The following is a 24,371-nucleotide window of genomic DNA, read 5'->3' as shown; positions in this document are numbered from 1 at the left end:
AGCTCTTTCAGACGCCGGAATCGAGCGAGGCGGGCGCGGGGAAGATGCTTCCGAGGCCCTCTGAGCAAACTTTTCTCTTTCGGGCACAACCGAGCCCAGCGCCCTCCTTCCTGCCTTGGTGCATCAGTCAACCCGTGCAGCTGCCAGCAAACACCGGCCCGAGTCCGGAGTGGCGATCCTCGGCCGCCCCTTCTCTGCCCGCTCCGCTCCCCCTCATCCCAAGCCAAGGAAAGCCGAGGGGCGCGGGGCGGTCGGAGGAGGTGCCGGGGGCGGGGCGGGGGAGGTATTAGGCAGGGCCCCCGGATCGAGGCGGGGCTGCGGAAGAAGCAAGGCACCGGCGGAGCTGCGGGGCCGGGACAGCCAGAGCCGGAGGCTGAGCTAGTGGCTGGGATCTCGCTCTGCTGCTACTGTGGGGAAGAAGCCCGGCGCTGCTCGGACGGGGCGGCTGCTGGCTGCCGAGCTCGGCATCCTTCCCGATCCATCTTCTGCTCCGGCCGTCCCGAGGGAACAAAGGGCGCCCGGACCCAGCGCGCCATGCCCGGCGGCCGCCTCTGCTGGATTCTTCTGCTCCTGCCCTTGTGCAGCTTCGGCGAGATCGGCGCCCCGAGCCCGCCCAGGCAGTGAGTAGCTACGCGCAGCCCTCGGGATGCCGTTCCCCGAACAAAGCGCACCCAGCAACGGCTCCGTATTCCGCCTCTCTCCTTCTCTTTCCTTTTCAAGCCGAGCCTCCCGCGCCAGGAAGAGTCTTTCTGAGTAGGGCTCTGCTTGCCGGGGTGGTCGCGAGGCATACTCAGAGAGCACCTTGACCGCCTTCCTTTCTGGCAATCTCCGGGCTGCAAAGGACACAGGGGCATCCGAAGAGGAAGGCTATAATTTGTGCAATCACGCGCGTTCACACGCACATGTTTTTAGCGAGCAGATTTTACGCATCTGGGCCGGTCCTATGAGAGATGAGTTGTGGTCCATACAAAGTTGCACGCTGTTTGCGTTGATTCAAAACCGCGTCTTTGCTGTCCTTAACAGTAGGGCTTATCAGTTTAACAAATGTTAAAAGCTGTGTTCCCAGGCTTAGATTTGGGATGGGTTTGATTGTTCGTTTCCAACCAAACAATCCGATTGGGCGGGAGTCTAATTCAGGGATTGGATTGAGAACAATTAATCTGGCCTAATTCTGCCCTTGCCATCTGATGTGGTAGCATCGAAAAGCAAGCAAGGGGAGAGGGGTGGGTTTTGACATCCCACTTCTGGCCTGAATTGTGTAGAATTTGAAAAGTGCTTGTTGTGGCAGGTCACCTAATTCTGTGAGGTTCTCCAGGCTGCCTCCCTTGTTTCCAAATGATCTGTCTGCTTTGCTAACAGAAGCCTGGATATGTACCTAAACTCAGTTCAGAGGAACATTCATTGGCTAGCTAGCTTAAACTTAACAGTAACAGAGTTGGAAGGGACCTTGGAAGTCATCTAGTCCAACCCCCTGCTCACGCAGGAGACCTGTACTAAGGAAGGAGAGAGACATTTCCTGGAGAAGATGCAGAAAGTATGACTTGTGAAACGCCAGATTTCTTTGGTAACTAGCAAGTACTTTTGTTTTTCTGAGATAAATTATGCAGAAATCATTGCATGCTATTCCCCACCACCACCACCTTTCATTACCCTACAATCAAGTTTGTCACACCAGGCTACTTGGTTGTAACTCCTTCCCAAATGTTAAGTATTAAACAGCCTCTGACACTTCCTTTGTGAGGAGCACATGACATTTTGCTTCTAAGCTGAGTGTATAAGCTTTAAATTCTGAGACCCTCTTTGTACATTTTGTTTGTTCCCGGCAACACATCTATTCCCCCACAAGCTGGGGCGCTGGTGAATATTGCCTAATTCTCAAGCCAGTTCCCAAAGCAAGGTTAATAAACTTTATGCTTTGTTTTAGGATGTAGCAAAGGCACACCAAGCTGGTAACGATGCAAAGTTAGGTTCTCGAGGTGCCTTTAGCAATTCCTTCTCAGTGACTAAATGCTTCAGCCTGTACAGATTCCAAAGGCAATACCTTTCCTTTTAAGATCTGTCAAAACAGTTAGCAAGTCAGATGCTGTCCTAGGGTTTGTGACTGCATTTCTGTGCAATGTGCATTCTTGGTGTGACTCTAAGCCCTAAGCCAAAAAAAAAGAAGTCAGAAATGCTCGATTTACAAAAAGATGGAACAGTGATGATGTATATTTTTTAAGTGCGGTGACTTTTAGGAGCAGAACAATGCCATTTGCAAGACAATGACAACATATTGGAAGAAGAATTTTAAACGACATGTGTTCCCCATATGGGATCATCGCCCACAGTGGATGTGGCCACTCACAGCTGTTTGCCTAATAGAAGCAGATGTATATTTTTTTTATTCCTCTCTCCATCCCACCCCCTCCTGATACAGAAAACATGGCCAAAGATTTACAATTAGAAAATGAAATATGTATTTTTAGCCTGGTAATATGAGGAAAACATGCTATATCCTACCCTCCCTGGTTCTTAGCATGCCCAACACAATCTGCATGATGCACACCCAGGAGATCTGAACTTTTGCAGTTGTAATGGGATCTCCATGGCAATGCATCCTGCTGAGGAAGAAACACAAGAGTTGGAATTTGAAAAAAGACAGGGTTGGGAGCTATAAAATAGCATGACCCTCAACCCCTGGGGTGCCTATTAATCTCCAGTTAGAGAGACCCAAGGGCTAGGCCAAAACGAAACAACTAGTTAAATATATATTTTAAAGCGTGTGACATGAAGAGCTGTCTTCCGTGAAGGGTCTTCAGAGAGCGGTAGAAGCGGGTGAGGGAAGCTGATGGATATCATGATGTCACACGGAGGGCATAAATAATTCTGCAAGAACCTGAGAATATGGTTCAGCCTTTTGTGAAGCTCTAAAGTATGAGTATCTTCCTATCTTAGCCTTGTAACAGAAGATAGAGAACGCTTCTGGCCTTATGCCAGAAGAATGAAACAATAGACCAAAATTTGATAAGTATGACCATAGCCAGGAGAGCCAACAGGACAATTTAAATAGCAACAGGGGACCTTTAAGATTCCTCCCATAAACACAGAAATATTTTTTACTCGAGGGGGGGGGAATGAGATCAAGGGGGATGCGAGACTTCTTGAGCATCCATTCAGGATTCCTTCATCTTTTAATGCAATCACAAACTTCTCAAATTCCAGCCTTCCAGGATGGATAATAAATAAATAAATCAGATTTTTTAAAAATCAAATTTATTTTAATAAAATGCTTTTGGAGTAAAAATCTATCTAAAGATAGTTTCCTATTTAAGATATGTGAATAATTTAGTTTATTCAGCGTGAAATGGGGCTTAGTTATATAGCATGAGGAGGCTATATATTCTGCAATATTGGGACTCTTGGTGAGTCAACCAAGGAAGTCAACAGCGGGTCAGAGGAAGAGCTGCTGCGGGTCAGAGATGACGGTTGCTCTTTAAAAATTATGATTTAAATCGAGTTGATTTAAATCAAGCCTTTTTACTAGTGATTTAAATCATGGTTTAAATCAACTTGATTTAAATCTAATCCATCTGGCAGCCTCCCTCATGAAATATGTTTCAGAGTCCCTATCTATTACCTAATAGTCTTTAGAAGTTCTCTTTAACGGACCTTTTGTAAGTATGGTACTCTGTGTGTCTTTGTGTGTGTGTTTGAGAGGAAGGGAGAAAAATTAAGAAAAGCAGTCATATCCGTTTTTGAGAGCATCGATCAGGTTTTATCGTTTCTTGCCTTTCCTCCCCGATAGCAAATGAGAAATGTTAGCACTGCCTCCCATCTGTGTTACTGTACAAAATCCTTGGGATAATGGATGGTTATTACAGCCTCTGCTTCCTTTTCACCAAACTTTCTTTTTCCAGATCCCTTGGGTGGAATAATCCTGAAGTCTGTACAATAGTTTTGAGTTTATTGGGATTTATATGCCGCCCTTTTCCCTGAGGGGACTCAGGGCGGCTTACAACCACAAGGGAGGGGGGTGCAGTGTCAAAAACAGAACAGTATGTGAACAAAGAAAAAATAGTAAAAACACAACTTTCATTCAGCAATCAAACACTCGGGCGGGTAAATTGGGAACCTATCCCCAGGCCTGCTGGGAGAGCCAGATCTTGAGGGCTGCGCGGAAGGTCTGGATAGTGGTGAGGGTACGGATCTCAACGGGGAGGTCGTTCCACAGGGTCGGAGCTGCAACAGAAAAGGCTCTCCTCCGTGTGGTTGCCAGTCGGCATTGACTGGCAGATGGAATTCGGAGGAGGCCCAGTCTGTGCGATCTAATTGGTCGATTTAGGGAGGTAATCGGCAGAAGTTTCCAAGATAAGCACAACTTTTCATTGCCGTGAAATCTCTTTTTTTTTTTTCCATCCCTTTCTTCTTTTGCGCATCCCTACAGATGGGAGGAGCAGTTTTACAAAATACACACGATGTTCTTGTGTTGACTTTTGATTTCCCCCCCCCTTTTTCCAGGGGCTACTTGATTGCGGTTCCTTCTGTTTTCCGATCTGGCGTGGAAGAATCTATTAGTGTGACCATTTTTAATCCAGTAAGGGAGACAACGGTCCAGATCCAACTTGTTGTCAAAGGAGAGATGGTGGCTCATGCCCATGGAGCAATTCTAGGTAGGCTGCCATTCATGTATACAGTACATAATTGAATGATGCTGTATTTTCTTGAAAACAAGACCTATCCCAAAAATAAGCCCTACCTTGATTTTTACACGTATCCTTCAGGAAAGGCCTCTGGTGGCAAAACGGAGCTGGGGGGGGGGTGCTGTACATGTCAATCCAGAGCCTCGTGAAGACCTCTGACAGTAAAACGGAGGCCAGGGCGCTGCATGCATCAAGCTGGAGCCTGTTTCTTGGCTGCAGAGGCCTTTCCTGAAGGCCTCTGCTGGCGAAAGGTAGGCTGGGGGCGCCGTGTGCAAGTGGCAGCAAACGGTTGCAGAAGAAATGGGCTGGCAGTAGCCACATGAGCTGCTGCTGGGCAGGGCTGTCAGTGCCGCCATTGCGAGATGAGACAGTGGAAGACATCTCCCAAAAAGAAGACCTAAGGCCTCTTTTGGGGGCCAAAAAACAACAACACACACACAACCCCAAGTCCAGGTTTTATTTTCAGGGAAACATGATAGTAGACTAGAGCAAAGCTATTTGGATCCATCAAGGAAAAACAGTTTTGTGGATTACTGTATTGCAATGTTTCTCAACCATGGATCCTTGAAGATGGGTGGACTTCAACTCCCAGAATTCCCCAGCCAACTTTGCTGGTTGGAGAATTCTGGGAGTTGAAGTCCACGTATCGTCAGGGGCCAAGGCTAAGAAACACTGCTTTATTGGATATCTGATACCCAATTTGTTGTGTTCATAACCCAATTCATCCTTTGCCTGAATACTTCTGTTGTGTACTGCAAGTCCATCACTATAATAACAACAACAGCAGCAGCAGCACAATACTAATGATACAAGCTCAGTATTTCATTTAGTGATACAAATATGTATCACCTAGATTTAAGTGTGAGTTTTCCTGATTGTAAAGGACTAGAGTTTTAGATGTTTTTATAGCTACTTGTACCATTTTGTCAGTTCTATATTTCTTCTAATGTCCTTAATGCAAAATTAGAAGTAGATAGCAATAGTCAGAAAGTCAAATATTAGCAATGTCAGTTCATAAAGAAGTGTGACTCTACCACTTTACTATGGTTGTCAACAAAAGTCTAAACTAAGCATTGCAGGAAATGAGTAAATTATTTTGCAAAAAACAATAAGCAAAAAAAATGTGCTTATTTCCCCCCCAGAAATAAATACCACTGTTCTTCATGGGACTTACTTTCAGAAAAGCAGGCATGGGATTATAGCCTGAAAAGCTAAACTCTATTCCCAGATATGTCTCCCTCACTTAATTCCTTTTTAAAAGAATTTGCTAGAATTTATTTTCTATAAGGATGCTTGTGGTCCCGAAATCAGTCTTCCAGTTCTGGGAAAGAAGATGCCATTAAAATTTAAATATTTTTGCGACTCATACAGTAATTCAAAAAGTAGAGATTACAAACAAATCTTCTACGATTATGCAGGCCAACATTCCTGAAATTACCGTATTTATCGGCGTATAACACGCAGTTTTAAAACTAAAATTGCAAGCTTAAACCCTGCCTGCGTGTTATACGCCGATACTCCGGGTGGCAGAAGCCCGGGACCCAGTCAAATTCGCTGCGCAAGGTGAAACGGCCGGCAGCAGCCCTGCTCTCCTGCTGCGGCTTCTGTTTCAATAGGGAAGAAAACTTCCTTTCGCTTCCCGGGCTTCTGCCGCCCGGCAGAAGCCCCGGGACCCAGTCAAATTCGGGAAGCGAAAGGAAGTTTTCTTCCCTACTGAAACAGAAGCCGCAGCAGGAGAGCGAGGCTGCTGCCGGCCGTTTCACTTTGCGCAGCGAATTTGACTGGGTCCCGGGCTTCTGCCACTCGGCAGAAGCCCCGGGACCCAGTCAAATTCGCTGCGCAAGGTGAAACGGCTGGCAGCAGCCTCGCTCTCCTGCGGCCAGCGTCCGTTTCAGTCGCTTCCCTTGTCCGTCTTGATTGCTGGAAGCAGTAACAAACGGCACGTCCGCTCCACATCGCCCTGACAACCACCCCAGCCGGCGGCTGCCAGGCCTCGCTGGAGTCAATTGCAAAGCTGCGTTCAGCGCTTTGAGGACCTGAGGCATCTTGGGAAATGTAGTTCCCTATCAGAAAGAATGGAGTAGCTGCGAATTTGTAACAACATAATATAACTTGGTGCTTCGCAGGTTACGAAAATCTCGTTTGATTTGCACACTGTTTTTTAAAAGTTAGATAAAGAAATTATGCTGTGAAAGCGACTAGATAGCCCCCTCCCCTTCCTGTGTGTGAGAAAGGGAAGGAGAGGAAGGAAGGAGGGAGGGGGGAGGAAAAGAAGAAGGGAGGGGGGGAGAAGATGGAAGGAGAAAAGATGGATGGAAGGAGAAAGAATGGAAGGAGAAGGAGGAAGATGGAAGAAGAAAGGAAGAAAAAGAAGAAGGGAGGGAGAAGGAAGAAGGTAGGAAGAAAAGGGGAAGAGAGGGAAAGAGCAGAAAGACAAAGAGGATGAAGTTGATAGGCAAGAGGAAGGGGGAAGGAAGGGAAAAAAGAGGGAGAGAGTGAAGATGAGGAAGAGGTTTTTGGTTTTCCAAAAAGCAGTGATTCTGATTAAGTTTTTTTGCTCAAAGAGGTGTTTTTTTCATTTCATATTTGCCTTTTAAGAGGAGTTAATGTTATAATTCATGTTCTAATGTTATAAATTTTAATCCAACATTAAGTTCCGAGCTTCCAAGTCATTTATTTTTAATGAAAAAAATTTTTACTCAAATTTTTGTGTTAAAATGGGGGGTGCGTGTTATACGCCGGTGCGTGTTATACGCCGATAAATACGGTAAAACCGGAAAGCCATGGAGCATCTTTCTTTGGCAGCTTGTATGTCAATTATTTAAAAATACCCTTGAAATGTATCATTCCAAAGTGAATCATGTACTTTATAAGTAATTCCATTATCTAAGTGTCGTATGCCAGCAGAAGTTTTCACAACAGTATGAGAACTGAAGAAGCTTTAAAATTGTAGCTCATTCATCCAAAAGGCTTTGTTGATAGCAGCTGTTTTTCGTTGTCATCTTTGCCACAAACAGCTGCTTTTGACTCTTGTTGTGTCCCACAAAAGGTGCTTGCATGTCCTTTCCTCTTCCAGCTATTGCAAATGTAGCATTTATGGACAAGTTTAAAGCTGCAACAGAAGCCTTTGGGGTTTGACATTTATGTTAAGTTTAGTTTACTTTATTGTCATTGCACATGGTTCAATGAAATTAAATGCCGTCTTCATTGTACATTACAATTATAAAAATAAAAGCACTAACATACATCCTTTACATTCTATATAATTGAAATTGAAAACCCAATATTGCATTATACTGTAGAATTCAATATGGATTGAATTTTGATTCAGTATGTTATTGGGAGTTTAGCTCAAGTATATCACCCTGATCCCTATCTCCGGAGTGGGTTGCTTTGTACATGGCTGAGCCCTCACCCTGTCCTTCTGGTATTCCTAGTTGAGAGATGATGCTCATGCCAAGGGTAACCATGGACCTTGGGGTTTTTTTTTGCCAAGGCTTGTTGATTATCTTGCAGCTGAACTGGCAATTATAGCCAGAACAAACACATTTATATTTTTGCTGAATATCTGTGCTAGGTTTGTTACCCATTTGTATTAAAATAGGAAAATAGTCAAAATATTTATCTTTATGGGACTTCAGTGGGAGAAAAATAATGATTCCTCACCCCCTTTCCTTTATCTTGCAGGTAAAGGAACAATCAAGCTTAAGGTGAGTTCTTATAACTTAGTTGGAACTATCAGGTACTTACAACTGAACAGAAGCTTGTGGAATTGAATGGCTACTTTTCGCTTTTAGGATACAAGAGATAAAATTGGCTGCCCTTGTGCCCGAAAAGAAATCGTCCTTTGTCGTTTAAACCATCAGTTTCACAGGACATCTTTTGGATGGTTCCCACATTTCTCCCCCTTCCAGGCTTTTGTGCTTCGTTTTAGCTCTCTTTTAATATTGCTTGCTCGAGTGAAGTGTGTGCCAGTTCCATTATTTTTTTGCTGCTCAAGGAATGGGTTTACTCTGAACTTGGTCTGGAACCTTGGCAACAGTGACTGCAGCATTTCTTCAGGGTGGCTGCGACTAAGACCACACATTCCTTGGCAGCATCTCTGAATGCGAGTTCTTTCAAAGCAGCACATACCAACTCCTTCAGCCATTGCCAAGAGGTCAGATGGTGGACCTATCATTGACCATCTCAGCTCTGGTCCAGTCTCACCCTAGCCTCCGCGGTGAAATGCTGCTGCTGTTTGCAGTTGTAGCAGAATTTGTGGTTGCTGGAAAACCTTGAAAATGGCTATTGATCTGCTTCTGATAGGTGGACTAAGCTGCTCTGTTTTGCTTAAACAGACGGTCCACTTCTGGGTCCCACAGAAGCCAAATCTGAACTGAATGCTATGCTCTGAATATGTTAGCAACCCTCTTCCTGCATTAGGCCATGTTTATATACTGCATTTGCTTTGCTTGTTGGAGTTAGAATCTTGCAAAGTAAATTATGTTGTCTGTCTAATTTAGTAGGGGATCTGAACTTATATAGTTGTTGACAGATTTTAACTGCTGGTCAGATTGCACTCTTAGAATTGTATTCATTTCTATATAAATAACTGGGCTAGCATTTGGAAAGAAACAGCATCTACAATATAATGGGTGTGTATTATTATTATTTTCTTGCTTTCTTTCTGCTTTAAAAATGAACAATTTTTACGAGAACAGATTTCTACCCACTCAAATAAAGTATACATTCATTCCAAGAATGTTATCCATTTACTCATGTGTGATATTGCTGAGAAAAGCTCATTACTCTTTCTTGTAATTCGGTTTATTCAACCATTTCTGCATCTTCTCTGAGCCATTGATCTTCAGGTATTTTGGAGCATACCTCCCATGTTTCTTATTCCTAGGAACTCCAGTCCAAATTATCGAAGAGTGACAGATTGGAGAAAGCTTCTCTGAAACTTGACAAGCCAAATGTTTCATTTATGATATATTTTAAAAACCTGTAACAAACTAGGATTACCATCTAGCTCTATGTGTATAGGTAACCTTTAAAGCACCATTTCAAAAAAATCGTGTTAGACATATGGCAAGAATCTTCCTCTTTTGCAGAGAAAGAAGATGCTAGAAAAAGGTTACTGTGTGGTCCTGTCCACTTTGGATTCTAGTCTTTGCTTGCTTTAGGTTCTTCACCCAGCCTTAAACCACCAAAAGACAATTCTTGAGGAAACAGAGTTCTCCCTTCCTGTTGTGAAGTAATGACATAGAGTTGTATCCACAGATAGAAAACCAAGAAGGTCCCCAAATTCAGCATTTCTCTGTCTTGGAAAAAACGAAGGGAAAGGCAAGAAAACAAAATTTGTTGCCTATAATGAGAAAATAGAAAGAACATGGAAAGAATATGGTGGAGTGAAAGTTTGGAAAAACAGTGGTGGAGAAATTAAGAAGCAAGAGGTCTGGGTTGACTGTGAAAATGCTTTATCAAATCATCTTGGAGTTTGCGTTCCTATAGATCTGAACTAATGTTTCTCTAAACCTTAGCAAACGTAAGACTGCTGGAATTATCTTCTATAATTCCCTAGCTAATCATGCTGGCTGGGGAATTCTGGGAATTGAAGTCCATTTTAAGTTGCCATGGTTGAGGAACACTGATCTAAGCTGTTAAAAAGGACAGGGAACTTATTCAGTGTAACGTTTTTAGGATCTCTGCTAGAATTAGTTCTGCCCAAGACTAATAGTCATAAATCCAAGTTCCATCCTGGATTTGTCTCCTAGGTTCCCTCAGGACTTCGGGGCCAGGCTCAGGTAAAAGTGTGGGGCAACCATCACTTGGCTGAGGAGGGCTACATCTTCCACAACTATACTACCGTGACTATTGATAGCAAAGGCGCTTCAGTCTTCATTCAGACAGATAAGTCGGTGTACAGGCCAAAGCAGAAAGGTGAGAGCATTGCACGGGAGCATTGATTGAGTCAGCAGGAGCCTGATGTTTTGTGCTGGGGCGATTTTGATTCTCCCTGATTATGTTTTTCATTTCTTTTTTAGTGCTGATCAATTTGTTTACCGTGAACCCAGATTTGCGACCAATCAACGAGAAGGTAAGGATTTCCCTAAGCTTGGGACTTAAGAATCCGTATTTCATAGAAGTAGGCTAGATCAGTGCATCTGGTTGGAGAATTCTGGGAGTTGACTGGGCAATTCTAGGAATTGAAGTCTGCATATCTTATGAGATTGAGAAACACTGGTCTAGATTCATTTCATTTGAGAAGGATCTTGGCTGACAGCCAGTGGGGAAAATCAGTCTTTACTTAAGACTTGAGAGACTGCTCTTGAAGTAGAGAATAATACAGGTAGACCTCAGGTAACAATTACCCTATTTAGTGACCATTTGAAGTTACGATGGCGCTGAAAAAGTAACTTTGTGACCCATCCTTGCATTTATGACTATAACAGCATCTCCGCCATCATTCAATCAATATTGGGTTGCTTTGCAACCATGGCGTATTTACAGTGGTTGTAGTGTCCCATGCTTCACAACTGGCTTCTAAGAATAGAATAGAACAGAACAGAATAGAATTCTTTATTGGCCAAGTGTGATTGGACACATAAGGAATTTGTCTTTGGTGCATATCCTCTCAGTGTACATAAAAAGAAAAGATACATTCATCAAGAATCATAAGGTTCAGCGCTTAATGATAGTCATAGGGTGCAAATAAGCAATCAAATCATACTAGAAAACAATCAATATAAATCGTAAGGATACAAGCAACAAAGTTACAGTCATAAGTGGGAGGAGATGGCTGATAGGAACGATGAGAAGATTAATAGTAATAGTAATGCAGACTTTGTAAATAGTTTGACATTATTGAGGGAAATATTTGTTTAGCAGAGTGATGGCGTTCGGGGAAAAACTGTTCGTATGTTTATAGTCAGTGCTAAAACCTAAAATTGAGGGCATGCAGTCTTGCTTAACAACCTGCAGTGATTTGCTTAACAACTGCAGCTGAAGTGATGATATAGCAGTTAGACTTATATACCGCTTCATAGGGCTTTCAGCCCTCTCTAAGCGGTTTACAGAGTCAGCATATTGCCCCCAACAACAACCCGGGTCCTCATTTTACCCACCTCAGAAGGATGGAAGGCTGAGTCAACCCTGAGCCGGTGAGATTTGAACCGCTGAACTGCTGAACTAGCAGTCAGCTGAAGTGGCCTGCAGTACTGCACTCTACCCACTGCGCCACCTCGGCTCATATAAATACATCAGAGTCATGAAATGTGTCACTTAAGGAATTGTGTCACTTAGCAATGGAGTTGCTGTCTCTAGTTTTACTTGTTAAAGAGGACTCATGTGTATGCCAGATAAAATAAAACAATTTATTTAGGAAAGACATGTTGGCTCTTTCCCATAACAAAGATTTTTTTCTTTCTAATTTTGGAAAATGAAAGGAAAGAATCCAAGGAATTGAGGTGACCTCTATAAAGAGGAGAGATATTTTTGTGTGTGAGCACCTTACTTATGGAATTATTTCATCAGAACGGCTTGACTGGTGCCTATATTAGCTTTATTGCATTGCTTTGCATTGCATTGCATTTCAATAAATTAAACAAACAAACAAATTTCCCTGCCAGGTGAAGACTTCTTCATTTTCCCAGCTTTTTTATCCTGGTTTTAATTGTACTTTAATAATGCATATTACTTTAGATTTTGAGTTACTGATTTGCAGCTGCCTAGTTTATGTAGTGTTTTTATTTTACATTTTGCTGTGTATGCTTTTACTTAAATTGTATTTTTTGGAAGCATTTTAGTAGGAACTGTCCATATAGCTTTGGCTGTTGAATAGTTTTTAAAAACCAAAATAATTAAATAAGCTCGCGTTTAGTGCCACAGTGCCTAGTGGAATAAAGCTATTTAATTCTCACTTTGTTTTCTTTCAGATTGAAGCTTATGTGCTGGTGAGTATCTCTCAAGACCCAAACTATTAGAGTATTTTCTTCAGGGGCGTCTACAGAGGCATTGATAAAATCAAGACGGAAGGACTCCCCCCCCTTCCCCCCTTTTAAAGTATTGTATGTGCAATGCCCATAAAAAAGGGGTGAGATCTTGATCACAAAATGCCATGTTGACTTTTTTTACCTTTATGGGTGCCCTGATTTCTGCCCTCTACACACAGACACACGCACGATACTTTCAAAATTCTATAAAAGTTGTGCTTGAGGAATTAATTTTCCCGCTAAAAAGTTAACGAACACAACGACCCAATTACCTTCACTATCATTTTCAAGGAATTGCTTGGCACAGGCCTGTGATGGTGAAACGTTTGGGCTTGGCGTGTCAGAAACTTGGAAAATGCCTAATTTGATTCTACTAACATGGGACCCCCTGAACTTAAGAGAAACAATTCTCTAACTTCTCCCCCCCCCACCTTATCTAAGCTACCCTGAGCAGCGACAGTTGGCAGCAGCATTGAGATTTGGCCTGAAGTAGATGGAGGCCTGGTCATTGGCTTCAGCCCTAGCCTCACCAACTGCCATTCAAAAAGGCCACCTCGCACCATTCCCCGAAGTGTGCGGTTTACCTTTGGATAGTGTTCTCTTTCTGTTGAGAGGCCCCTGCGGCCTACCTGAGGCTGCTCCAGGTCCCATGAGGACTTTTTCTCTAAAGTAGCTTGGAGAAGGCTTTTCCGTGGCCTCTGTAGCCTCTGAAAATTGAATGAAAGCATGCCCCATTCTCATGTGATTTTTCCAGAGAGTCCAGAGTCCTCATAAGAGCACTTGCTCTCTCTCTCTCTCACACAACTTCCAGAACATCCAGAGGCTGCACAAGAACAGACCTCATTCTTACGTAGCCTCCACATCTCCAATTCTTACGTTGCCTTCACAACACAAAATCACCAGACTATGGGCATGCTTTCAAGGATAGTTTAATGTTCTGAACTGCTCAGAGTCACCTTGTGGCAAGATGGGTGGCAAGCACATTTAATAAATAAGTAAAATAGTTGTTGTTGGGTGCCTTCAGAAGTAGTGGATGTTCGATCAGTGGAGGTTTTTAAGAAGAGACTGGACAGCCATTTGTCTGAAATGCTGTAGGGTCTCCTGCTTGAGCAAGGGGTTTGACTAGAAGATCTCGGAGGTCACTTCCAACTATGTTATTATGTTATTCTGCTGCCATGTAACCAAAACATTGTCATAGGTTCACCTTCACTTCATTCAGTTAAAGAAAGAAACATGGCATATCTGATGAGTTTCTGTTTATATATAATAAGATATTAGAGTCAAGTAAATATAAACCTGGTTTGCATGTTAACATTGTGTGCCAAAATTCCCTTAATTATAATTCATCTAAAAAAGCGTTAGTTGTCTCTATTCATCTATGCTGTGCCATGGCTTATAAATGTTAGTGACTGGGCCCACTTAGCCCACTAAGCAAAAATTGTGATGTATTTTTATTATTTATTTATTATTACCGTGTTTCCCTGAAAATAAGGCAGGGTCTTATTTTCTTTTGACCCCCGAAATAAGTGCTTGGCCTTATTTTCGGGGAGATCTTATTATTTTTGAAGTGCAGGAGGCAGCGAGTGTGGTCACTTCACGGCTGCTGCTGTGTTACAATATTTTTGGGGAGGGCTTATTTTCAGGAGAGGGCTTATTGTAGCGCATGCGCTCAAAAGTCCAATTGGGCTTATTATATGGGAGGTCTTATTTTTGGGCAAAGGGTAGACTTTGATGCCACCAATCTCATTGAGCCAATGTGTGAAATTATACATATTCCGGTTCTGGGGAATTGTTTTTACATTTTCAAATGGTGTAGTAAAAAGATATTTAGATATTGGTAACAAAGACCAATATAAGAAATGCATCTCTTTTCATAGGATCCCCGAGGGTCTCGGATGGTAGAATGGAAAAACCTCAAGCCAATTTGTTGTGGTGAGTTTTAGACTGTCACAACTGAGCATCCCACTGCCCAGAGCTTCAAAGAGAAAGGGTGAGAGGCAAATTGATTAAGGAAATAAGGATGAATCCTTTGGCTCTTCTATTTTCTGGTTGTGATCCCTTAAGGAAATTGGGCCACCAATGTAGCTCATCTCCTCTGATCTTCCTTTTCTTTGGCAGGCATCCTGAACATGAGCTTCCCTTTGTCTGATCAACCAGTGTTCGGAGAATGGTTTATATTTGTAGAAATGCAAGAATACACATATAACAAATCATTTGAAGTTCAAAAATATGGTGAGTGAATAGCAGAGCTGCTAGAACTTGTTTTGAATACACACTATTTTTGAGATGTCATAATCATGTTTGAATGAGTCCAGAGATTAGGTGTTTCAGTGGAGTAGGATCAAATCCATCAAAAAGGCAGCTGGGGCCATGCAGTTGAAGGCCCCCCCCCCTCCCCCCGTATAGATGTTCCTATATAAACCGTTTCTGAAAAAAGTTGTTGAGTTGGTGGTGCTCAGGTTACTATTATTGCACTGACTATGGTTGTCAGTAATATGTATATTCGTTCATATTCAGACTTAGTATGGTGGACAAATGAGGAATAATTAAAGCCATCCAAACAATTAAAAAGTTAAATGGCTACTCAAATCTTTGTTGAAAAGTCAAATGATTATTCCAGATCTGGACACCCTAAATATTAATGGACATCACCATCCTGACCTGTGATGGCAATGTTCATCATCAGTTATGCTTATTAATATTCTTATTAATATCTTTATTACTTAGATTCTGCTTAGGCAGGAAACCCTCTTCTTAAAAACTTCCAGTGTTGGAGCATTCACAACTTCTGGAGAAAGTTGTTCCACTAATTAATTGTTCTAACTGTTAGGAAATTTCTCCTTAGTTCCAAGTTGCTTCTCTCCTACCCATTTGATATCCTCTAGACTTTTATAAACTTCCATGTTAGAAAGGCTTGCTTTGGAAATCAACAGTTTTGAAAAAGTGCTACAAATAGCCTCATGAAGTTGTGCCAGATTTTATAATCCATTTATTTTTTGCATAAACCATGAGTAATATCTGATTGCTTTTTATTAGTTGTGTAAACTTGTCTCGATATCTAGTTATTCCATTCCATTCTATGCTTCTTTTATCATTTCCAAATAGAGATTATAACATCCACTTTCCTCTGTATTTTTTTCCATATCTTTTCCAACCTTATTTCGTTCAAAAGTCCATTTCTGAAACTAATTTAGCTCCTCAGTGTGCAGCCTTGCACACTTGAAATAGCTTAGAATCTGAAATCAGAATTTCAGAACCCCAGACAATAGGAGAACCATTTAAACCTTGCTTTTTAAGAAAGGCCTAAAAGGGGATTTATGATGATTTAGAACCTTAATGTAAGCTTGAATCTTCTGTCTCAGTGGCCTTGTTTTTATAGTAACTTTTGTTACGTTTTATTTTGTACCATATAAGATTTTAGAATTTCAATCCTTCAATATTTTAAAAGAACATGTGCATATCTTTTGAAGTAGCTCTGCTGAATTGAAACAGCTAATAAAGGAAGGAAAGAAGGAAAGAGGGAAGGGAAGGAAAGGAGGAAATTCTTTCAGTCACACCAACATGTAAATATGCCATACTATATGAAGTGTCATGAATTGTCCAAGCCCTGCTTGAGGAACATGAGGAATGCAAACTTAGTATCAGAATTATTATAAATAAATAATTTCAGCAAACTGGAAATACAGGTAGTCCTCAACTTACAACCACTATTGAGCCCAAAATTTCTGTTGTTAAATGAGACATATGTTAAGAGATCTTTGCCTCATTTTATGACATTTCTTGCCACAGTTGTTACACGAATCATTGCAGTTGATGAGTTAGTAACCTGGTTTTTAAGTGAATCTGGCATCCCCATTGACTTTGCTTGTCAGAAGGTCGCAAAAGGTAAATCACATGACCTTGGGACACAGCAGTGATCATAAACATGAACCAGTTACCGAGCATCTGAATTTTGATCACATAGTCATGAGGATGCTGCAAAGGTTGTAACTGTGGAAAATGGTCATTTGTCACATTTTTCAGTGTTGTACCTTTGAATGCTCAGTAAATGAACTGTTGTAAGTTGAGGACTACCTGTTATATCCTGAACACTTTATCCCCTTACTAAAATTAAAATCAGTCAGGAAATGAAGGATCTTTCAAAGTAACACATTTTATTAAAATGCAGAAGCTTTCATGAATTACACCTCGCTTTCTTTGTTCCATAGAATGGCTACTACATTCATTCTGATTGTTGGCTCATGTTGATTAATGCGACTCTCCTCCCACACTGTTTATTACTGAATGAAGGCTCATTTTTCATGAGTGACCAGTTGTTTAGTCCAAGACCTTTTCAGGTTATGTTTGGTGGATTCCACAAGAACTTGATTGGAGGGAGAGAAAGTTTGCTTACACACAGCCAATTTTCCATCATTAGAACTTTGCCTTTTGATTGGGTGTTCTGGGAACTTTATTTAAATTTTTAATGAAATATTTAAATTTAATTCAGTCTTGAAATCTGAAGAAGCTTGAAGGTCCGTGGTCTAGAAGTGTTTTCAAACTTCGCAACTTTAAGATGTGTACTTCAGCTCCCAGAATTCTCCAACCAGCATGGGGAGCTCAAATACATATACTTTAAAGTTGCCAAGTTTGAAAAACACCAGCCTAACGTATCAGTCAAAACAGGGAGAATACTTCCATTAGGCTGAGCACTTTATTTCACATCATTTGAAGCTTTTTGAGGGGAAAAATAGTTGTATTTAACATCATTTTAAAAAGTAAACCAGCACACCATTTGAAATTATTCCATGGGAATTTGGCAGCAATAAGCCTCCTAAACATATGACGTTTTCAGTCTTACTTCCCCCACCAAAATAAAAAATCAAATTGTTACGCCAACTGAAAAAAATCAGGCTTGATCCATTTTTGGGTGGGAGGGCAAGGCATTGTAATTAGCTGCTATGAAAAATAAGTGATCCAGCCAGAAGTTATAAACAGTTGAAAAAAAAGTTACCCTTTAGCTGGATTACTGTCATGTTACAGCTCAATTATTTCTTGTAGTTGTGAAACATGTTAAAAACAAGACAATTCAAAAAGATTAAAACAGGAATGGAAGAGTTGGACTTTGTGAATAGAGGATTCCTTTAATGTGTGATTCCTTTAATGAACCATTACATTTTGTGGATTTTTTTTAATGAATCATTTTTGGAATTCTATTTCCAGCTCTGCTATGGGATAGTATCAAACTGGATTACCCAAATAGATAGCTGATTGCTAGGGATATATTTAGTTTACTGTGTAGACACTGGTTAGGTTTTCCCCTTTGGGGGTAAGATGTCCAGAAGTTCCATGTCTATTATAGATCTCTTTATATTGTAGATCTCTTATGGATCTCTCCACTCTTTTTTCAGTCCTCATTACTCATTTCTCAGTTCAACTGCTTTCTTACTTTTAGGTTAAGATTTCCTGATAGCCTTACTCATGCCACTTCTTATCACAATCAGATTTCCACATTGTTCTCGCTCACTTTTCCCTCCTCTTTTTAGTTTTACCCAGGTTTGAGCTGCGTATTGATCCACCACGATACATTCGGGACTTTGGGTTTTGTGAAAAGGGAACCGTCCACGCCAGGTAGGAACGATCGGTTCCTTCTGCTCACTTGAGTAGTTTCCTGCTGTTTGTGTTGACATCCCTGTGATTCTTCTGAACTGTATAGTTTGAACAAGTTTTTGTGGGCGATCATAGATAATCATTGTGTCACTGAACTTGAGATAGAGAACTTTCAAGAGCTCTCTTCCCACAGAGGCAATGTGTTGGGGTCACGTGGGCTGTGCTGAAGCCAACAACAGTTGTAGGTAATGACAGAAATAAGTTAGAGCAGCCCTTTTCTGACACATTCTTGTTTCTACCCTTAAGATTTTTTTCTGGGTGTCCTTCTCAGCATTGGATGGGCTGCCTTTAATCTTTTATTTCTCCTTCTAACAGTACTGCTGAGTTTGATTCAAAGGGTGGCATGGAACAAATGTAGTTTGCTGTCAAAACTCAACTGCTAGGCAAATTGGGTACACGATTCCCAGTTGTGGCTCCCTTTAATTTCTGCAAGGAGGGTTGGTTTTCAGCCTTTTCTGGGCACCTTTAATGAAAAGGTATCTTGGCAACAGGCCTGGAGACTTTCTGGAGGAACATAGCAAGGTACAGGAATTTGCTAAAATCAGTGACTCAGAGTATCTGACATGGTCTTAGAAAGCTTTGCATGCATGTAATTAAGCTTGGAAATGAAAGCTAAAAATAATAATTGTTGAGCTTCTGTTCCAGGTACACATTTGGGAAGCCAGTGACAGGAAAGCTGACCATCAATATGACAGTAAATGGAGTGGGGTACTACAGACACGAATCAGGGCATCCTGTCCTTAAAACCACTGAAGTGAGTAAGGGGATTACGGTAAATAACAAGGGGGGGTACATTTTGGTGACAGCGAAATAATATTTAACAGTTTTAAAGAAGATTACAACTCCAGTGGATCACATGGTCATATAACATGGGTGAAGCCAGGCCACATCCATGGATTAGACCAGTGGTAGTCAACCTGGTCCCTACCGCCCACTAGTGGGCGTTCCAGCTTTCATAGTGGGCGGTGGGGGTTTTGTCCGATACTGAAGCACTTTCCTTTTTTTAATTATATTGACTTTAAAAAAAAATCATAGCATTATTTAAAAATTTTCATTAGGTTTTCATAAAATCACCATTACTGTGGAACCGGTGGGTGGTTAGAAATTTTTTACTACTAACAGAGATACAAAAGTGGGCGGTAGGTATAAAAAGGTTGACTATCCCTGGATTAGACTTTGGTTCACTTTTTAATGGGTTTCTAGGTATATTTAAACTGTGTTGAGCCTACCTTAGGCCATAAACAGCCATTTTTCCTTCAAGGGATATGAAATGACACTTCCAGCTTTTGGCATTTGCAGTGTTAAATTTTAGAGAGGGTTCCGAGGAAGTGCAAAAAAGGACTGCAAAGTCACACATAGTTCTTGGATCAGAGATCATGCTCTTGTGACATAGAAAAAAATCTTCTAAAGGGAGTGTCCATTCCAATCTGATACAGTCCACAATATCTTAGTCAATACCATGCAAAGACTAGGTGGCCTAAAATTTATCTAGAGAGGGTTGTCAAACTCAAGACCCATGGGGTACTTAGATCTGGCCTATGGGACCACCCTGAAACACAGAACGGAGCTCGGGAGGGCTGCACGCAACCCTCCCGAGCTCCGCTTTCACTGGCAGAGGGTTGCAGGAGGCTGTGGCAGCCAAAAACGGAGCTCATGAGCCCATTTTTGCTGGCAGAGTGCTAGGGCCACCATAGGCGCCCCCCTATGATGGTGATGATGAACTAGGCACGCCCCCCTCCCCAAGGTCAAACACAACCCTGATGCGGCCCTTGATGAAAACAAGTTTGACATCCCTGGTCTAGAGGAGAAATAGGCAGAGATGTAGTTTTTCGAACCTTTAAATTCCAACATTTGGATCTTCATAATTCTAAAGTCTGATACAAAGTTTACAGTCAGAAAATATATTAAGAGCAAAGAGCAGCGCATATTCGTTTCTAAGAACTAAACTACTGGTCTCTGCAATGCTACCCTACTTCTGGTTCTCTTCACCACTGGGAATTCTGAGATGTCCACAAGGAGGAGTGAAAAATTCAAGATGGCAGATGCTCCATTTTAAAATGGGTTGGGGTTTCAATTATGAGTCACAGGCGCTTCTTGACTTTCTGGACACTCCCCACCTTTTACAGATGTCCTTCCTAGCATCTATTATTCACACCTCAATTGCTAATTTATTCAACAACATGCTTATTTAAAGTGAAATAAACTATGGTTTTTCTGGCATTAGTGTTCAGTTGGGATTTAGTTTAAGTTATCCAGAGATAAGGACAAGTGAGCCAAATGCCAGAACCTAAGTACATTTGTTCTTGACCCTGGCAGCATTTTCACTGTCCTCCAAAGAAAATAGGAGGTCTTGGTTTCCCTGATTTGGGTTGTTGGCATCTGGGAGAAATGATGCCCCTTCTATTCGCTGTAGTTACCGTATTTTTCAGAGTATAAGACGCTCTGGAGTATAAGACGCACCAAGATTTTGAATGGGCAAATTTTAAAAAAAGTTTTTGCACTCTGCAGACCTCCCAAAAAGGCCCGTTTTTTCACAAAAACGGGCCTGTTTTTTTTTTTTTGAAGGGCATGAATAGCCTTTAGGAACCTTATAGAGTGCTCCTGGGGATTGGGGAGGGGGGCAAAATTGAGCAAACAACTGCCCATATTTTTGTTCATTTCTGCCTTCCCCAGCCCCCAAGGAGCACTCTGGAAGTCTTCTAAAGGCTATGCCCGGCCATTTTGGTGAAGGGGCGGGGCTTCAGGAGGCCAAAAATGCTGTATTCATTGTATAAACGCACCCAGACTTTCAGCCTCTTTTTTGAGGGGAAAAAGATGTGTCTTATACTCCAAAAAATACAGTATATTTCCCCTGCCACTACCACAGGCACATATAGCCTCTTTAATTGTTTACTTTTTTCATATTATTTCCTGGCAGATTGATGGTTCTGCGGATTTTGACATATGTGTAAAAGACATGATGCCTTCAGACATCCCTGAGCATTTCAGAGGCACTGTGAACATTTGGGCCACAGTAACAAGCACCGATGGGAGCAGGCAGGTCACCTTTGATGACTCTACCCCTGTCCAGAAGCAGCTTATTGACATAAAATATTCTAGAGATACCCGGAAGCAGTTCAAATCTGGTTTGCCATATAAGGGGAAGGTGAGTAGGATATTGCAACGGGAAGATTGTAGCATCATAGAGTAGACTTTTCATTAAGAGGACAGAGGAAGTACTGGTTTAGGGACATAAGACTACCTGGTTTTGATTAAAAGAATGGAATATTCTGATGCAAGATGACAAATTGTTGCTCGCTCTAGGATCATTCTCTCTTCCTGATTATAACTGACTATGTTCCATCAAGTTGGTATTGACTTTTACTGGCCACAGATTGACCTTCAACATGATTTGTGCCCAGATTGTCCCTTAAGGGGTCCCAATGGCGCATCCCTCACCACTGTGGTTCACAACTTCTTCCTCTCTTTCCTTTCACCCTTCTCAGCATTTGTGGATTTCTCAAGGGAACCTTCCTACTTGCCACATTCTAGAGGTGCCCTATTAAATATTTACTGAGGACGCATCCTCACAACGGAGCCTTTATTTGTCACTAGACCACTAAAGAAGTAGGCTGAAATTGGGCCAAGTATGAATTTTGTGTTTTCCATCCTATGCCGGTAGAAAAGTGGTCTTCAAACTTTCTGGCTTTGAGGACCAGTGTGGGGGAGAGATAGTTCCATGTGAGCGTCAGGTGAGCGCGCGCGCGCGCACACACACACACACACACACACAGCTAATTTGAGCAAACGGCAAGCACATACGCCTGCTGCTCACACAAATGGAGCTGTGTGCATGCACTTGGTAATCTGCTGCAGGTGCAAGTGGAACTGTGCGCGCATACATGCTCCTCCCCCTCCCCCCTCTTTCATGGCCTGGTTCTGAATGGGCTGCAGCCCAGTAGTGGGCCACAACCCGGGGATTGGGAATCCCTGCAGTAAAAGATCTTCTATGAAGGTTTTGTAGCTCATGTAGAAGAGGAGCCTGAGAGACTAGAGACTTGTTGGGCCCCAGTTGGCTATCACAGGACCATTTCCTCCCAACCAGGCTTTTCCATGGCCAGCAGGAATGGATGCCTCATCTGCACAGCCTGTTCTTCCTCCTCCTCTTCTTTTTATATTATGGGAATACTGTCTCTTGGAAAACCCAAATGAAGGTCTTCCATGAAGTTGATATTGCCAGTGGGATAAAGCAAATTATGAACTCCGTAGGATTTGTCTAGCAGCCCCATCACTTCTCATTATGCACAAGTGTGCTACCCTGATTCCCCACTCCTGACCCAATCTCTTGAGTTTTCAAGATAACCTGGGAGATGTTACGCATTGTCCTTGCAGGCAAGGTGGGATGGGGACTGATGCCTCTTGATTCGCGTGATGTTGAGGAAGGAGGCTTGCAGTCCTCCTCCACAACTGGACTTAAAGCAGCAAGCTGGACAATGGTTCCAGGGGATTAAAATTGCTTTAACCTCTAGGGCTTAACAGAGAGCAACCCGCACTATAATTCACTAGACCTTTGGCCACCTTTCCCCGCCAGCTTTGTGAATGCCCTGAGGGGATGGACATTCCTGTCCTGAATGTGTTAGGAACTGCAATGGCTTACCATCCCTTCCACATGCTCAGGCCAGTTATTTCCCCATGTCTGCCTTTTTAGCAGCAGCCCACTCTATGTTTGATGGCTTATTTTCCTGCTAGTAGATGATATTGTCTAGAGGAGGAAGGTCAGCAGGGATTCTTCCCATCTCTATCTATGTTAACTTTGTCTCCTGATTCTTCAGGTTGAAGTCACTTATCCTGATGGGAGTCCAGCGGATGGAGTGACTGTCCGGGTAAAAGCGGAACTCACTCCAAAGGACAACATTTACACAAGCGAGTTAGTGTCCAGAAGCGGTGTGGTGGAATTTGAAATCCCCTCCATCCCCCCTGCTGTCCAGTACGTCTGGCTGGAGGTGGGTGAAAGCCCTTGATAGGATTAGTGGGCTGGAATTGCCATTAATCTCATCAAAGGCACACTTTGTCAATGGGGCCAATGGGTTGAGAACATGGGGGCAACTTTCTTTAAGAACATTAATTGGGGGATTTCTTAATCCTTAAGCCTCTTAATTTCCTTGTGAATGTGTGATTTCTGGGGGGATTTTTGAACTGAATGGGAATGGGAAGGAACCCACAGAACACCGGGGGGGGGGGAGGTACAGTGAAAGGAGGGTGTCTGCTCTGTATTCATGTGTGGTATCTTCAGATAAATGGAGAATGGGATAAATGATAAGAAAGTGCGTTTTCTACCTGAGTTCCAGGGAACCACGATCTGTGAACAGAAGCAACATCAGATCACATTAAGCTCTTTTCCATAGTTGGGTTCAAAATGGGGACAAATGTTCAAAATGATCAGATGGATTAATACTTTTCATTCCAGGCAGGGAAACAAAATTTGTTCAAAGAAGCATTTGATTATTTTGAGGCTCCCCAAAGATTCCCGCTTATTGAAATCATATTCTGTCCATTAATTAGACAGAAAATAATGGAGAAAAAAAGATATTGATCTAGGGTGCAGAGAGGAAGAGAAAGGAATTATAGAGATCTTTCCTGTTGTTTTCACTGGGTATCAGTCTCCAAACAGCCGCGATCTGGCAAGGTTGCCTCCTATTCTGTTAACCACAGCACAGAGTCGAATCTAGGGGAAGATTAGATCGGCCTGGTCAAACTCTGCAAGTTGTGTTGGGAGTTCAGAAGTTGCCCTTGAAAGTAACTTTCTACTTTCCACCTTTCTCAAGACCAAAGTCACAGCCCTTGATGGGAAGCCTGTTGGAGATCAGTATCTACCCAACTACCTATCGATCAGCAGCTGGTATTCACCTAGCAAGTGCCACGTCCAGCTTCAGATGCCAGACAGGCCTTTTCTGGTAAGATGCAAGGCAACTGTCGGCATCTTGTTTTCAGAGTTTTCAAGATGCATCTGATGGGTTGCTCTGAGTCTTTGCCTGCTGTTCTCAGTCCAGTACACTTGGAATGACTAATATCCCTGTTGAGGAAGCTG

The 24,371-nt window shown here is 42.2% G+C and overlaps 1 protein-coding gene across 1 annotated transcript in view; it reads left to right on the top strand.

The window, feature by feature from the left end:
- The first annotated feature begins 391 nt into the window (after positions 1-391).
- CPAMD8 (C3 and PZP like alpha-2-macroglobulin domain containing 8) overlaps positions 392-24,371 on the top strand; it is a 70,929-nt gene continuing 46,949 nt past the window's right edge. The window contains exons 1-13 of the mRNA XM_032238149.1: positions 392-620; positions 4,498-4,649; positions 8,367-8,389; positions 10,439-10,604; positions 10,709-10,761; positions 12,599-12,616; positions 14,533-14,587; positions 14,774-14,887; positions 18,181-18,265; positions 18,950-19,058; positions 21,222-21,449; positions 23,116-23,286; positions 24,109-24,237. Of these exons, the coding sequence (XP_032094040.1) occupies positions 535-620; positions 4,498-4,649; positions 8,367-8,389; positions 10,439-10,604; positions 10,709-10,761; positions 12,599-12,616; positions 14,533-14,587; positions 14,774-14,887; positions 18,181-18,265; positions 18,950-19,058; positions 21,222-21,449; positions 23,116-23,286; positions 24,109-24,237 (1,389 nt within the window). The 5' untranslated portion in view covers positions 392-534. The remainder of the gene's footprint in view (positions 621-4,497; positions 4,650-8,366; positions 8,390-10,438; positions 10,605-10,708; positions 10,762-12,598; positions 12,617-14,532; positions 14,588-14,773; positions 14,888-18,180; positions 18,266-18,949; positions 19,059-21,221; positions 21,450-23,115; positions 23,287-24,108; positions 24,238-24,371) is intronic.

This window comes from Thamnophis elegans, chromosome 1, assembly GCF_009769535.1.
Source record: "Thamnophis elegans isolate rThaEle1 chromosome 1, rThaEle1.pri, whole genome shotgun sequence".
Lineage (NCBI taxonomy): Eukaryota > Metazoa > Chordata > Lepidosauria > Squamata > Colubridae > Thamnophis > Thamnophis elegans.
The sequence above is the reverse complement of the archived record's forward strand: the minus strand, read 5'-3'. Positions and strand labels throughout refer to the sequence as shown.